This window comes from Ammodytes marinus (assembly GCF_949987685.1).
Source record: "Ammodytes marinus genome assembly, chromosome: 21".
NCBI lineage: Eukaryota > Metazoa > Chordata > Actinopteri > Uranoscopiformes > Ammodytidae > Ammodytes > Ammodytes marinus.
In genome coordinates, this window is record NC_137225.1 from 21,795,087 (window position 1) to 21,811,619 (window position 16,533).

Sequence of the window (16,533 nt, forward strand, 5' to 3'; positions counted from 1 at the left end):
AACATACCATTCTGTGTGGACATTACTGTTTTCAAATGACCATATGTTCCACACATGTCACGATGTAAACTGTAATCAGTGTGTATAAGACTAATCAGTGTGATCAATTGTTTAAAAGGGGTTTGCCCAACCAAAACATAGTCACATACCAAAAACCTTCTGTGCCAAATAGAGCAGCGCAAATCCATAAATAACAATACACGTCCAGGTATTATCGCAGGGCAGCTCTGAATATTGATTCATGTCTCAGCGTTGTTCAAACACTAATTTGACTTTTGTGTTGAAAATAATGGGCCATTTATGCACATCAGGAGAATACAATCTCCGTTAAAGGAACCCTCTGCATTCAATAAGGATTAGTCTGACTCACCAAGGCTTAACAACACAGGCCTGCCAGTGACAACAGATTGCAGTCAGTGATCAGGTTGATTGCAACATAACCAATGCACTGGTGCCAGTGCACTGTCACAGCAGTGTTATACAACCGCTCCATAAGGTTGTGTTTTGTATATTAGATTTAATGGTGGTTTGCTACTACAGGTATATTTAAAAGGGGGCTACAGTGTGCTATTACGTTTCTCTGTAACACAGGAAAATTGGTTCAAACCTCATGTTCAGTGGCTGCTAAAGCCTTGAATACAGAAAGGCATATGCATAACAATGTTGGTTTATTTAATTAAAAAGATCCTATATCATGTTCATTTTCAGGTTCAAAATTGTAAATTGGGTTTCTACTTGAAACTGTTTTCAAGTTGTCGTTTCCACACAGCCTTTTATATTTCTCACAGTGCCATTGATGAATCTCCTATTTTCCATCTCCGTCTGAAATGCTGTCTCTTTAAGCCCCGCCTTCCAAAAAGCCCAGTCTGCTCTGATTGGCCCTGCATCTAACTGCCAGTTTGATTTTGCACAATAGGTGATCTTTAAAATAGCAATGCTATTTTTTCTAAAATAATACACATCCAGTTATTAGTGGAATTAGCTTGAACAAGAGACAAGCTAATCATATGCTTCCATTGTAACAATATCCGGATGTTAAGCAACTTTTAGCAAAAAAAAAACAGCACAAGCAAGACTTCTCTGCCCTCTTTGCACGAACCATGCTGTCTCAGCAGATAATGTGTGTTTGGGACCGCAGAAGTACAACGTCCCATTGCAAGCGAAGTGTGAATGACACAAAATCTAATTAAACGTCCCACATATCAATGGCTTGACAAGGCCTCTTTTCAACACAGCTGATTAACTGTAATATAATAAGGTCTGCTGTATGCGCGCTGGAAGAAGATGCCTTCAAAAAAAAATCAATTGATCTATTTGAGTATGTGGGTTATTTAGAGATCACAGCCCCCGGTTAATTGCCTTTTTAGAAGCAAATGTCATCACAATGTGACAGATAAGGAGATCAAAGAGGCATTCAATTTCCAGTCATTGTAAAGTAGGCATAGTCAAGTTGAATGCATTTAAAGGGGGCTTTTAACTGAACAGGTTTATCACGGAGTGCTTTTCCTAGATCAGCTGAGTAGGAGCATCCGCCTTGTTTTTTTCAGCTTTAATGGTGCCACACATGCTGTGAAAGTTTGACCTGCATTTATCACAGCACATCTAGCACTTCAACTACATCCACACATCTGCATGACAACGCTGTGTTCAAGGGGCCATGCATTCATATCCAATGATAAGCAAGCAAATAAAATGAGGCAAATAAGGGAATATAGCAGTAATATTAAGACCATGGAAAGGTGATGAGGTATAGTCCAAAGGCTGTGGTGAATTGATGAGTTTTCAGGGTTGTCTTGAAGATGTTCAGAGAGGCTGCTTTGCAAATGTCGGCAGATCAATAATTCCACGTCAATAAATAAAAAGGCCTTGATCTGTATCTTAAAGTTAATCTGCATTGGTTGGGCGGTATCCAATGTTTGATCCCTTTAAACCTTCCCCCAAACTTTTACCTGGTATACGGTATAACTCTCTGGAAATACCTTTCTACTTCAACTGTAGCCTATCTGTTTTAGTTTCGGGCCTAACACTACTGTACATTTTACAAGAATACCATTAAACTAATCCCAATTACGGTGCCTTCGCCTGATACTTATTTTTTAAATTCACAGTCCTTGAACGCATCACAATGTAACTCAATACAACTAACACTTCAAACAAAAGAAACTGACACAATCCCTGCATTTCATTTACTTATAACTTATTATAAGCCAAAAAAAAATTAAATAAGAAGCCATACACAATAAAGCAGCAGTTTTGGGGGGAGACCAACTTGTTTGCGCTTGCCAACATGCGAACATGAGCACGTCCAAAATAGCATTGTCCCTTTTTTGACAGGTTCTTTACTTGACAAATTAGCCCTACATCATTTACAGGAGTTCTGTCATGACTTTTAATGGCATCTTCAAAACACAGGCATTATACGGGATAGCATATTGCCGCCCAACCCTACTGTGTTTACTTCTCCAGCTAAACATCGACAGTATGCCGGAGCTGTAATAGGTCCCTGTACAAAAAAAGCACCAATTGTAACAAGATTATAGCTTTTAACTAATCCGATAGGGTTGCAAGTTTACTGGAAAAGCCATACTGTGGAGTTAATGGTTTCTTTTGAGAAAGTCCTGATTGTTCAATTACCCTGAAATGAGTGAGAGGCGGGGGGGGAATCAATTGCAGGCAGGTATCATTAGCTGTTTAAATACAGTCAGCGTATCAGAGACAAACTAAATCCTATTTTTTTTGTTGTTGCAAGAACTGTGAACAGAAGCCACAGAAATACAAGTTTGTGTGGATCCATTGTGTGTCAACCGTAACTGAAGAGGAAAAGAGGTCATGGGAGAGTTAGTCCAGAGAGTGACTGGAGAAGGATTTTTCATCAGTTGCTGGAACAACAGAGTGAGGTATTAGGTATTAAGGCCCTGGCACCGGGCGGCTACCGACAGTTGGTACTGCCACCACAGCAATGGGAGAAGTTACTCCGAGTGTGAAGAGCAGAGCCGGCCCAAGCCTTCAGGGGGCCCTAAGCGAAATATGATTAGGGGGCCCCTCTCCAATGTTAGCGCTGCTGAAACTATAGATCTTTGTTAAATATCATTCACACACCCAGTGTTTTCCGCTAGTGCGTCCACTGTGCGGCTGTGTGAAGATATTAGACAGCCGAGATTCAGACCCTACTAGGGGGGTCCGGGGGTATGCCCCCCCGGGAGATTTTTTTAACCTTTTTAAAGTGAAATGCATGAATCTGGTGCACTTTGAGAGGAAAATTAAGAGGCTAAATCTGAGAAATTTTGTGTGGACAAATAATTTGGAGACACTGGGTCAGATGAATTAGAAGCTATTGAAGAAGGACACATGGATTTTCCATAAAAATATTAAAGGGTAACTGCACCCCCTGTTTGAGCTACTGCACAATTTTGAAAAATGCTTTCAGACCATGGATTCTGAATTCCGTTTGAGAACCATTGTTTTTAAACATTCCGACATCAGCCGGCCGACTTTCGGGAGGGAGGGGGGCGCGCGGTGTCAGTGAAGGAGGGGGCTAGCTGCTAGTATCTTCCTGAGCTGTCACTCAGGAAGATCTGAATGACATGACTTCATTGAAATATCGAGTGACACAAAGTCTAACGGCACTATCGCTACACAGTGAGCTCATATGCCACACAGATGGGTCGTCTGAGGTGGAGGACTTGATGACGTACATTAAGTCAACATGTACGTCATTTTTCGAACCCAAAAGAAAAAGTTTTTTTCAAATCTTAGTAAAGTTCTAAAATGATTTACAATACAAAACATTTCTTAAATTGCCGATATTTAACATATTGCAATTTTTTTCAATATCAACACCAGCATATAAGTGTTCCTTAACAACATAGTGATTTAATTCAGCTTCTATCTCAAAAAACAAGTAAAAGGGTGCAGTTACACTTTAATATAAAATAAAATATTATGGGTTGGGCTTGGAGCTCTTTTTCTTTTACGGGACATATTTCTCTGTAATATAGTGAATGCATTTAAATGCAGAGAGGAACGAAGCAGAAGAACTCTGTTGTCCAGCTACTGTATCTTTTTTTCCACAGACAAGGCTGACATAGGCTATAGACTATACACAGTACATGGGCAACTGAGGGCAGCCCCATTTCCAATTGTTTTTAAATAAACTCAATACACACTGTGCATGGATGTGAACGTGACATGATCAGATAATTTTGGATTTCCTCCCAGATGAACTGATTACATTTTTAGGCTATTAATTATCTAGACCAAAACATGTTATTCCTTTTTTTGTATGATAACTCACATTTGCATAGTATTATGTTAATACCAAACACACAAACTAAAAAAAAAAAAATTTTTTTTTTTTTTTTTTTAGGGGGCCCCCCAGGCAGTCGGGGGCCCTAAGCGGCCGCTTAGTTCGCTTATGCCTCGGGCCGGCTCTGGTGAAGAGCTTACTTTAATTATCACACACAGGAGTCAACAGTATGGCCTGGTGCATGGTGCCTCTCTCTCTCTCTCTCTCTCTCTCTCTCTCTCTCTCTCTCTCTCTCTCTCTCTCTCTCTCTCTCTCTCTCTCTCTCTCTCTCTCTCTCTCTCTCTCTCTCTCTCTCTCTCTCTCTCTCTCTCTCTCTCTCGCTGCCTCCCTCTCTCTCTCTCTCGCCCAGATATTGTGAACACAGCAAATAACTTCTAATAACAAAGAGTGGCAGTAAAAAAAAAACGCTATATGACTGTCATGGTATTTTTTGAGTGCAAATGAAAATGCAGGCGGGCTGCGGGTGACTTCAGTGACTGAAGCAGCCCGGGCTTAACGTTAAGAGGGAGTTTTTTGAATTTTGCAAACTGCAGATGAGCTGGGAAGTGTCGAGAGAAAGAAGCAAAAATGACATGAATCATTCTAGGGCGGACAAGGAATTATAATATAAATGAGTAAGCAAGGAAATTGCACAGCGGATAAATATCGGATAGAGGTGTTGAAAAAGAAACGTAACACTCTAAATATGTGAGTAAGCAACACTGTAATATGTTAATGGTTGTCATTTGAGATATTTGGGCATAATGACAGCACTTTGCTTCATTGGCAAGCTGCTATCTCTAAGCATGTGTCTGATGTTGTGCAGCTTTACAAGTAGTTTCCTAAAACTAAAAATCACTTTCCTTGCCAAAAAGTGACCGCAAAGTGTTGGGCTTGATCAAGTAATGTAACTGCTCTGCTGGAGCTACTTTGTGGCCAAACTAACAAGATGAAAGCTTTGCTGGGCGGCTGCCTCCATTTTGCTCTGGTCAACTAACCATTCAGTTTGTTGTTGCCAAAAATCAACACATCTTCATCAGCTTAAAGAAAAGGAAGCAGTGTAGGGAAATACAAGGCTCAACAAACTTCTGCCTTTTTTAAACTGTCTTGCTAACTTTTTTCTCACAGACAAATGATTTAAACATTTAAGATTTGTTTATTTATTTCTGTTGCCATGACTCATAACCTGTCCGTCCCACACGGGATTACATCACAAGATCCTGTGGGATGGTATGCGGCAGGAGCTAACACTAAAATTAAAAGGCAGCATTTTTCAAACGGCATGAACCAGAGAAAGAAATACATGCTATCAAGTCTTTCAAGAAAGAAGAGTTTCCTTTCTGAATGGGTTGGGAATATTTTGCTGGAAAATAGCTCTTTAATAATAATTCTAAAATAACGTTGTGTTTGTCTTGTGTTGCTCCTGTATGTCTAAAGTTAAATTCCTCAAATGTGTATTAAAGAGTACTCAGACTGTACATCCCCAACCCCCCCCCCCCCCCTCCTCCCTTGGATACCCCCCCTGCAACAGTAAACAGTCTGTCACTGAGCCCTCCCCCACCCCCTCCCCCTCACCTGACTGCCAATTGAAACACACAACACTATTGTGGATGCTGATCTGACTTGTATTTAAGATGTGACTTGCCATCTGATCGGGGCCATTCTTCTCAGAAAGTCATCGCGGGGCTTCCTGGGTCGGATGGACCTCCATGTTCTTACTGGATAGAACATGAAGCCTCTGTTGTTTGATTGAATACTCTTTTGCTTGATTATTAAACACTCTCTGCTTGATTATTACAGCCTTATGATCTCACTTTCTCACCACAATCCCATTGCAACAGTGTCAAATGGATTAGAAAGCTAGTCTAGGACAGAGTTTGCACTATGCATTTAGGGCCTGTTGTAGTAAAATATGAAATACACAGTCCTAGAATGGTTTGCGGGTGATACATTAAGAGTCAATGCAAAACATGAAAACCGGTACCAACATGGGGGAGTCAATAGCTCACCCGAAATCTCCAAAATGGCCTTGGTTGACTGGAGATATGTCTGGATTTTTTATTTTGCTTATGTCATTCGAAAGTGTTAAAAGGTATCGGAAATTGGATACTGCCCAACCCTAGTATTCACTTAGACTTGTTGGCCATGTAAATAATATAACATCATTTGCATTTTATTGTACCAACAATATGATTTCCCCGCCATCATTATCTGGCAGACATCATGCTTCACAGAGAGCAAAACAACGAGCAACTGCAGCGAATAATGACTGTATTAGTGTGGCCAGCTTGTCGTCCCTTAACAAGTGATATTTCAGTATTAGCTTTCCTTCAATTCCACACTGCGATTCCCTAACACAGCATATGGCAAATCAGCGAGATATCTTTTTTTTTTTTTTGCAGGGAATAGTCGAAGAACTGTACAGTACTTCCACGCATTATTTAAAAATACCCCAGAGTTACAAAGTGACACCGATAAAATATGCATTTAACCATATTTAACAAGTGTTTTTCGCAACAAATACAACACTGTAGTCACAGGCGTTAAACGACACCCCAAAATAACAGTTCACTTCAATAGCTGCTATAAAAACGGTACCAAGACATTTTGAATGTGGTATCAACACTCTTTTTTAATTTGTCTTACAAAAACGTTTTTGTTTTAAATGTCTGGACCCCGAGGGCAATAATTCCTTCTGCAGTAGACAGTAATACATATATTACAGAATAATAACTAATGATCAAGCATGGCAGCCTGAAGTAAATAGCCAACATATACCAGCACACTTCTATCATAACGTCTCTACCGGTAATACAGGTCAAACTAAAGCCCACTATTGCTGCATAAAACCAGTTATATACCATGTGTGCACTTTCAAGAACAATCCCAATGTATTGTCCTCCAGGGGTTCTGTGTGTTTGCGGTCGATCTTTTGCTTTGTTTGATTAATCTGGCCCTTGAGGAGTGGAGGTGGGCAGGAGGTGAGTCAGGTCTCCATAGAGATGAATGCAGCAAAACTGGCCTCTGCATCTCAATACAGTTTGGTGAAGCAAAAGGGAATGCTTGCAGTTGGACCATGGGCTAAACAGACTTATCTCCCGTTATCTCATCGATTTTATTTTATTTATTTATTTTTCTGTGGCGCTCCCTAACTCAGTTTTTTTTGTGGAGTGCTGTGAACTGTGAGATCTTCTAGCTGAGAGCTTTTGAAAGCCCCATGGTTGCAGCCCAAACAAGGGCTTGAGGAATTCTTCCAATGGTGTAGTGGTATACCTATTCTTTTTTCTTATCAGTGTTACATATATCCACTTTATTACTACCCCCAATGTGTATCATTTAGTGGCCCAGTGTGACGCAATACTTTTTATTTTTTAAAGTAGTGAAGGGATATACTCTGGTATGGATATATAAGTCTATGGGCGTTGCTCTCCCAACTCAACCTCTGATTGGATAGTTCTCATTAAGGGCAGAAGATTGCTGATTGGTTAGTGTCTGGGTAATAATTTCAGGACAAGCTAATTAGAGGCAGAAAAACTGGGTTGGGTAAATGGATTAAGGAAGAGTTCTCTCAAAATGCATAATTATGCATTTGTCTCACTATATGTGTTGATTGCTATACATTGTATGTGTCTTATTATAATTTCATAAGGATAGTTACTCCATGAAGTTAAACAACACAAGTTAAGTGCAAATGTATAGTCTACTAGTGGCCAATTTAATTTGCATGTAGTCCCTGTTTATAGAACAGCATTGTCCTATACTGGGCTATGTACAGCACTTTTAGCAGAGGGCATACATTGAGACTATACCCATTTCCCCATACATCACAACACCAGTGTATTCACCTGAGATTTAGAGTTGCCTGGTAACACCTACAGTTAACCCCTTGCACTGACACAAAGCACACAGTAGGAGGAAAACATAGATTGTTCAAAAGCTGGTAATCCAACTGACAACACAATGCGCAAAAATTACCAAACCACCTATGAGCGATCGTCCACAGTACCCAGTGATGCATCACATATTTCTATCGCACCTCCAAGGTACGAGGGGGTCCAAATCAGTCTGGCTTATTGGTATCGGAGGTTGTGAGCAATGATGCCTCGGAGGCATGAGTGCAAACAAATAAAATAAAAAAATCTCATAAGAAATGCAAACAAACATATCGACCGGCCTCTTAATTACCTTCGTTGTCTTTCAGGGTGAAGTTGGGATTGAGCGGGAGCTGGCTCTGCAAAGCAAAGGAGAAGCGCTGTCCGTTGGCAAAGTCGTCCTTATCCACCGCAGTGACGGTCTGGATCACCTGTTGTAGTTTAAAGAAAATTACATGAGGTAAATCACTCTCCATAGGACCAACATCTGCAATGTGTTTTTTTTCTTCTTTTTTGGCATATTCAAGCTTTATTTGATAGTGCAAAGTTGAAATGGGGAGACAGAGAGAGAGAGAGAGAGGGGGGGGGGGGATGACCTGCAGTAAAGGTCCACGGGTTGGACTTGAACCCGCAACCACTGCAACGAAGGCCGGGGCCAATATGGTACGTGCTCTATCCTCTACACCACATGAGCGCCCCAACATCTGTAATGTTTTAACACTGTTTAACGAGCCGCCGTGCCGTTTAGAATCAATTTCACTCTTTATTGTATGCGGAGGCGAGCAGTTGTTTTTAGTTGCCAGTTTGATGATTGTGTTGTGATCATAATTGGTGGGGCTCAGTTGTCCCCTCTGATCTAACCAGCCAACTGGCCTTGTTACATTTTTAGCCTCTGTGGATGTATGCCGACTGAAAGAGCGTGGCTGTGTGGTTGTTAGGATGTCAAAACATTTAGCGTTTGCCAGGAGGGACTGTTGTCTGACGATGACAGTGTATAGCTCAGAGGGGTAACCTCACTGTGCCACTTTGTCATTGTGTTACACTAAAGGCGAGACACTGTTGTGGCAGGTGTTTTTAATTTAAAAAATCAAAAAAAATACTATATATGTTTTAAAAATTAATACTAGTATGAAAAAAAGACATGTTATGGGAGCAAAACAGACAACAATCTCAAAATTGACCAATGCTTGGAAAAACAACGTTTTGCCTGCAGTGCCTCGCCTTAATACAGTAGATACAAAGACACAGAGGGAATTGGATTTGAGAGGAAAACGACCTGATAGCCCATTGTCCACAAGAACAGTTCTTATCCCCAATACTAGATGAGGGTGTTAATGTGGTCTTGGTGCACTCTCGCCGGCCCCCTGTATTTATCTATGCCATATTCAAATGTACTTTGTGTGTGCTTGTGTGGATGTCATGTTTGGACAGAGAGGAACTGGTGAGAGCTTTTTGGCTGACAGGAGGGTTCTCATTTCTCCTTCTCTTTAATGATTCCAAAGAGAAGTTGTGCAATGTGAAAAAAACCCAGCATAGTGCCACTTTATAACTCTTAAAAATCATAATAATTGGAGGTTTTGAAAGCCCGCATGGAGGACACATCGCCACTTGGTTGCTTTCTGAGTGGGGACAAAATTGTTCTCCTTAATGTCATTTTTGGTTTGAAGCATAATGACGGTCTGACGTGAGGACTTTGCTCTTTTTCAATGTAATTTTTCTGCTTGGATTTCTGCAAATGTCTTTGAGCTATATGGGCTACCAATGGTTTTAAAATACCAGATAGAAATATCTTTCAACACCAAGCCCTCAGAATAATACATGAAGAAAGCAATTGACGGTTTGAAATAAATCAAGCAAGTGTAAGGTTTGCGGTTAGCACATACTCTAGGTGTTTTTTTTGCAATACCAACCTCTTCATTAAAACATCACTTTTCAATTCCAGTTTTTTTACTGGTAGACATATTTCATCACCCACTCCTGAACTTTGATTTCTGGCATTGAGAATGAAGTCAACATGTTTGAACTTTGTGAATCATTTCACATTGCCCTGCTAGAATTACAATTTTGCCAACACTACATATACGCTCTGTATGTGAACACCCCAGGCCAGTCAGCAAAAGAAAAATAAGCTGTGTTACAATTGTCATTCATCTTTTTAATACATTTTTGTGATAATTGTACATATTGGATTGGTCCATTTTACTATTACCATGTTTACCCTTAGTACACCTGGAGCTCTGATTTAGTAAATACATTCAATCTTGATTGGAATTGGAAATTGGACAACTGCCTACCGATCAGAAAAAAAGTTTCCATGCTGGAAAAATTAATATGCCAACAGATTGCGAATCATTAAGGAACCGCTCCAATCTTTCACATGTGTTTTCATTGGAATGGTGCTGTGCAGTTCTTCCAAAACGAATCCCCTGGGCCGAGAACCTCCAGGCTATCAAGCATCCTAATTCAAATGTATTGCAAACTTTAATTCAAACTTTCTTTTCCACTTGATTGAAAAACTAATAAAAAATGTATTTAGTTGTGTGTGTTCCAACTCTCTACCCCAATCATCTTTTGCTGAACCGCCCTTTCAGCCATTTCCATGCGGCTGATTGCTCTGTATCTCCAAAACCTTCTTAATTCAAATGAATCAAAGGCTACTGAGAGTAAATTGGAATGGGCTTCGATTTAGAGCAGTCATGCTTTGCTGCGGAGATATTCATTTGGAATATAAGGATGATTAAGCAGGCCCTCACCGAATGCCTTTAGGGTTTCCTATAGGCTCTCGGTAAGCAACCCAAAAACTGCTGACAAAAAAAAAATGGTTCAGTGCAGAATGTATGGAGTGAGGGAGACGGCCGGGGGTAAATGCACAGCTATCAATTCTTTCTTTCTTTAGCTGTGTCGTTAACAAAAAAGTAGTATATTTTTTTATATGGAATGTAATGTGATAACAATCCGTCATGGCAGTTCAAAAGAAAATAGAAAAATACATGTGAAATGAGGTAGTGAAAGACAAAAACAACACATTATACAGAATAAAACAATAACTAAATAAATATAAGGGTGACAGACTGCTTCCAACCGTGGCAATTGATGACAGCTCTCAAATAAATAATTTTGAATAAATATTAGTTGACAAAATGCTGTTATTATTGTAACACGTTTAAAAGACCCTGAGGCATGTCTGTGGTGAGGAAATATTTGAATGTTTGTGGAGAGAGAGAGAGAGACAGACAGACAGACATACAATCAGAGAGAGAGAGAGAGAGAGAGAGAGAGAGAGAGACAGACAGGGAGACAGGGAAGAGCATATGAAGATACGGGCCTGGATTTTTCTAGGTGAAATGAATGGTAGACGCTCTCACCTGTCCCGGCCTTGAGCTCTCACACACAATGACTTCCTCATCCGTAGCTATTTCTGGAGGATTGTCGTTCACATCCAACACCTGGACGGTAACTGGAACGTGACTCAGAAGGCTGGGGTTGTCTGGGGCAGGGAGAGAGAGATAGAGAGAGGGAGAGAGAGACAGAGAGAGGGAGGGGGGAGAGAGGGAGGGAAATATATAAAGAGAGAGAGGGAGAGGGAGGAGAGGGAGAGGGAGAGAGCGAGAGAGGGAGGGGGGAGAGAGGGAGGGGGAGAGAGAGGGAAATAGAGAGGGAGAGAGAGAGAGAGAGAGAGAGAGAGAGAGAAGGAGAGAGGAAGAGAGAGGGAGGGAGGGAGGGAGAGAGAGAAGATGAAAGTCAAATGTAAGGCTTAACAACAAAGTAGAGTGCCAACACTATAATTATGCCTTCATGCCGGCAAAAGGCCAGAGGCATCATGTTTTCGGGACTGTCCCCGCTAAAAAAACCTTATCTCATGAACGCTTAGAGGGATCTTCTTTAAACTTTGCACAAATGTCAACTCTACATCAGAGCTTGGACGGGTTTGATTTTGGAGGACAGTGGTCAAAGTTTAAGGTCACTGTAACCTAAACACTTTGAGGAATTGTTTTCATCAAAATTGAAACAAAGTCACACTTAGAGGTGAACTGTTACATTTTGGAGTGATTTAAAATCACTGGGGCCTTCACATTTTGTGAGCACCATTTTTTGAGAATGGATTGAGGGATTTTTTTGTCAAATTAAGCCCAACTACAACTTGAGCTGATTAGGAATTTGGAATGTAAAGGTCACTGCAACCTTAGCTAGGGTCACAGTGACCTTGTACTATATTGAAGCTTCATATGATGAGCTTGCCCATCTTTACAGCACTATCCACCACCACTGCACTCTCACCGTTTGACAATTGTATGCCTCACTTGGGCTTATTACAACCAGGCGATGGTTCTAGTTTTGAACTGTAAACACACTGTGCTCCTTAAGTTAGACTGTGTAAGGTGTCAAAGACTGTTCCACTATTAAAGCACGGCTGGACGCAATGTAACACAAGGCAATTTTGCATATATTAAAGCCCATCTGATGATCTTTGAACATACATTTTGTTGTCCCAGTTGGTGTGCTTGGTTATCATGCATTATTTGCCTTTTTTACTGCATTATCAACTCGTGAAGCATGTAAAGCATATGCCCAGGGCTGTACGCTTATGTTTTTAGGTGGTAGCACTGGTGCTAGCAAGCAAAAAAAATCAGTAGCACAAAAATAAATTCAGTAGCACACAAAGTATGATCGAAAACTTGCATAACCTTAACCCATGCATTTCGCTCTAATTACCTTTTAGCCTGTCATATTGGTCTCATTTGAAATTCTCAATTAATATCATATCCTAGTGTGTGCAGTAATAATTGTAGAAAAATGAATAGGGGTGCACTGATTGCAATTTAGACAAAATAATCTAAACTGCCAATTGCAATTTTTTGCTGATTCAGAATTATTTCTCCTCATAAAATGTATATCTATATATTTTTTGTATATACATATAATTATTATATTCATAATAATACATTGTTTTGGTAAATGTCCTTCTATTAATTAAAACCAAACTTTAAAACATATAGCCTATTAAATAAATAAGTATACATATTGGTACAATTTAGGTTGTTGTGAATGTGTTGGGAGGTGTTCTTCAGTGGCTTATCAGTTATTTCAAACTTTGTTTAAATAGACTACTGGTGTTGACTGCTCTCTGCAGCTGAAGCAGTTGATTTCGCTAGCGCACTGCAGGGCTGTGAAGCGCACACTTCCTGTTCTTACAACTTCAAAATAAAAGTCAACTCACGTTTGGCTAGTAACAGGCTTTTAATGTGAAGGCGCACAGGAAATGTTCTGTTTACACACGCGCTAACTTAACTGCGTGCCGTCTCCTTCCGGTTATTACCGTGCGTTGGTGAAGTGTATTAGACGCTAGCACCAGTGCGAGCAGCATTGTATTCATCATCGCACGTGATCAATTTCAGTAGCAAATGCGATCAAAACTGTCGCACTGTACAGCCCTGCATATGCCATATCCGCTCTCATTGTAATATCAAGTAGCAGCCTTGACAAACAGCCACCTATGCCATTGAAATGCAAGAGAACACTGGGTAGCTGCCAGGTGTGTGGGTATATTTCACACTGTGAGTGTGTGTAGCAGGACAGTGCTGAAAAAAATAGCATACAAGCTCAGCAAAAATGGCCTTGTAAAGGAGAAAAGTAATGCAGTTGCGGCATTTATTTTTTTTAATATGTGAAGGTTTTTATTTACTTTATGTTGTGCATACAGCTTTCCATGCGTGGTGTTTTTCAGCAGACGGTCTTACATTGCACCTATACTATATTGCAATGCAGCTGTTGGTGCTTGAAGATGTTTCTATACCAAAGGTGATCTGGAAAATCAATGCTTAAACTAAAGAATACATTACATCTCTTATTCGCTATTCTCTTGTTTTCCTGGTGGCCATTGACGATCTCGTTGAGAGGTTTAAAACGCTTTGTATTTACAACACTGAGTGTCCTTGCTTTGAGTGCTAGGAAATGTATCATTGTGTCTTTTGACAGTGTCTTTGCGTCTCGCCCTAGCCTTGAATACTAAGAGGGAAGAGGCGGAGAGATAAAGAAACATTAGCATGCAGCACCTCCGTCGGTTGGCGAGAGATTTGCCTAATTGTGATTACAAATTACCAAAGTTACCTGATAGCAATTCTCCAAGTTAGCGGGGCCTCGATTGATTAAATTAATTTTCAATGTAGGAAAGGACATTACATCAAATGGGACTAATTTGATTGTGTAGTTAATTAAAAGTAAAAATATACACACGCTAACCTACCTGAATACCTTCTAATCAATATGCAAATGATCTCCCTCGTCCTTGTTTTTTCTACATATTTAAATGGTTGACTTTCACTGTTAACTTACTTTGTATTGGGACATGCACATACAGTTAATGGTTGTGTGTGTATTTACTATCAATACGCGATTAAAACATCTAGACAGCAGGTATAAGAAAGTCAACTGTGCAATGCATACTGCACCAACCTTGTAGCTAACTATTGACCAGGGATGGGAGTCTTAAAGCAATCTTCTTGGATCGACCGTGATTACAAGTAAGAACCAGAGTAGAACAATACAACACAAATAATTTATCCTGTTTAAATATTAAACTGAAAACTCAAAATTGAACAAAACAATGACTTTTTCTAGGCAAGAACATAGGCAGAATATAAGCATGTATGTGCAGTGGGTTCATTGTGACCGCTTACATCACACTTAGCATATATAAAGTAGTGACACTGAACTAGTCGGCTAAACAGATGCAAGCAACATACATGTGTTGCATATTTAAATAACCCATACAACCTTTCTTTTGGTTCATTCTTTTTCAAATATGCAAAATGCAAATAGTTAGGCTTACACTGATGGTTCAGAGCACTGTTGCACTGCATGTGTTCGCATTAAAATGTACAGTACGCTGTTGAAGTGACTTTGATCAATGCGTTTATGTGAATATCTGAATAAAATATACCTACAGTAGTGCCAAGATTTTTTCTGCTGATTTTATTCTGTGGGTAAAGGCAGAGTGTGCAGTTCAGATGCATAAAGTCATTTCTATTTTATGGAATCGTCCCTTTTGTTGTTATTGATATGGATTCCAATTTTACACGCTATGAATTTGAACCCGGAGCGCTCGCTGACTATATGATCCCCTCAGGGTGTCTTGTTATCTCAAAAAAAAACTCTACACTAAACAAAACTATTACACCTTCCTTTGCACTTTCATTTATTTTATTTGTACTCTTTAAATTATGCTGTGGAGGCAAATAACTAACCAATGACTCAAATTCAACCCTGATGACAACATATAATGTCTTCCATTGGCCTATGGGCTCAACTAGATGAGTGTGAAAAGAGAGAGCAATCTCTTTTTAAGTGGCTATATTCGGCAAACTTCACAACACTGTCCTGTGTTTATTACAGTCTTTGAAGGTGTCAGACTTGGGATAAAGATACCAATTTTATTTAAATATGTATAACTCAGAAGTTGAAGATAATGGTATTTAAAGTATGTATGTGTACCCCATAATCTGCACATATATCTACTGTATTAGTGACAATGAGAGAAAACTATGCATATCAAGATAAAACTGATGAAACTCTACAATCGCATTACATTAGCTCATTCATATAGCTTATCAGAAATTCTTCTTGCACAATAAAAGATTAAAATTAAGCATGAATTTGTTTGACTTATGATATCTATTGCAGCATGTCCGTCCTGGGAGAGGGATCCCTTACTCTGTCAACTCTCCCTGAGCGTTCTCAATTTTATTTTTATCCCGATACAGGGTTTTTACTGGGAGTGTTTTCTCAGCCGAGCTAAGGGTCTAAGGGCAGAGAGTGTCATACTGTATGGAACGTGAAGCCCACTGAGGCAAATTTCTAATTGTGATATTGGGCTAAAAAAATTAAAACTGATATGATTTGATTTGTTTCTTCAATAGGAAGTAGGACCCATGTGAATATGGAAAGACATTCGCAACTCAAAGACAAATCTGCACGCTCATGAAGTGCTCACGAGAGACACAAGATAACGCAGCGGGTGCATTGGATTTACTTGCCCACTTGTTAAAAAGAAATCAGGTTATGGAAATGAGGCTGGGTACCTACCAACCTCCGAGGCCATCACAGTGATGTTGTGCCAAGACATGTCCTCCCTGTCCAGATGCTTGGTCGTTCGGATAACTCCGCTGCTCTCGTCGATTCTGAAGTACCTCTCTCCCTCCTCTTTGCTGTCCAAGAAATACCTATTGGGGAAAAAGAAAAATGACCATCTTGTATACCCACTCAAGTTGATGATTATTTTGATGGAAATAATGAAATATGAGGTACAAAACGCCATCACAATGGCAGAGGATAATCAGTAGAACACAGATCAGATTGTGGTGCCCAGTATGCGTGTGT

The 16,533-nt window shown here is 39.9% G+C and overlaps 1 protein-coding gene across 1 annotated transcript in view; it reads right to left on the reverse strand.

Annotated features, from left to right (window-relative positions):
- The window catches only part of LOC307268116 (cadherin-18), a 71,448-nt gene that overhangs the window by 12,331 nt on the left and 42,584 nt on the right, over nt 1–16,533 (reverse strand). The window contains exons 7-9 of the mRNA XM_080050639.1: nt 16,240–16,376; nt 11,523–11,644; nt 8,471–8,588 (exon numbers count right to left, since the gene is read on the reverse strand). Coding sequence (XP_079906765.1) covers nt 8,471–8,588; nt 11,523–11,644; nt 16,240–16,376 — 377 coding nt within the window. The remainder of the gene's footprint in view (nt 1–8,470; nt 8,589–11,522; nt 11,645–16,239; nt 16,377–16,533) is intronic.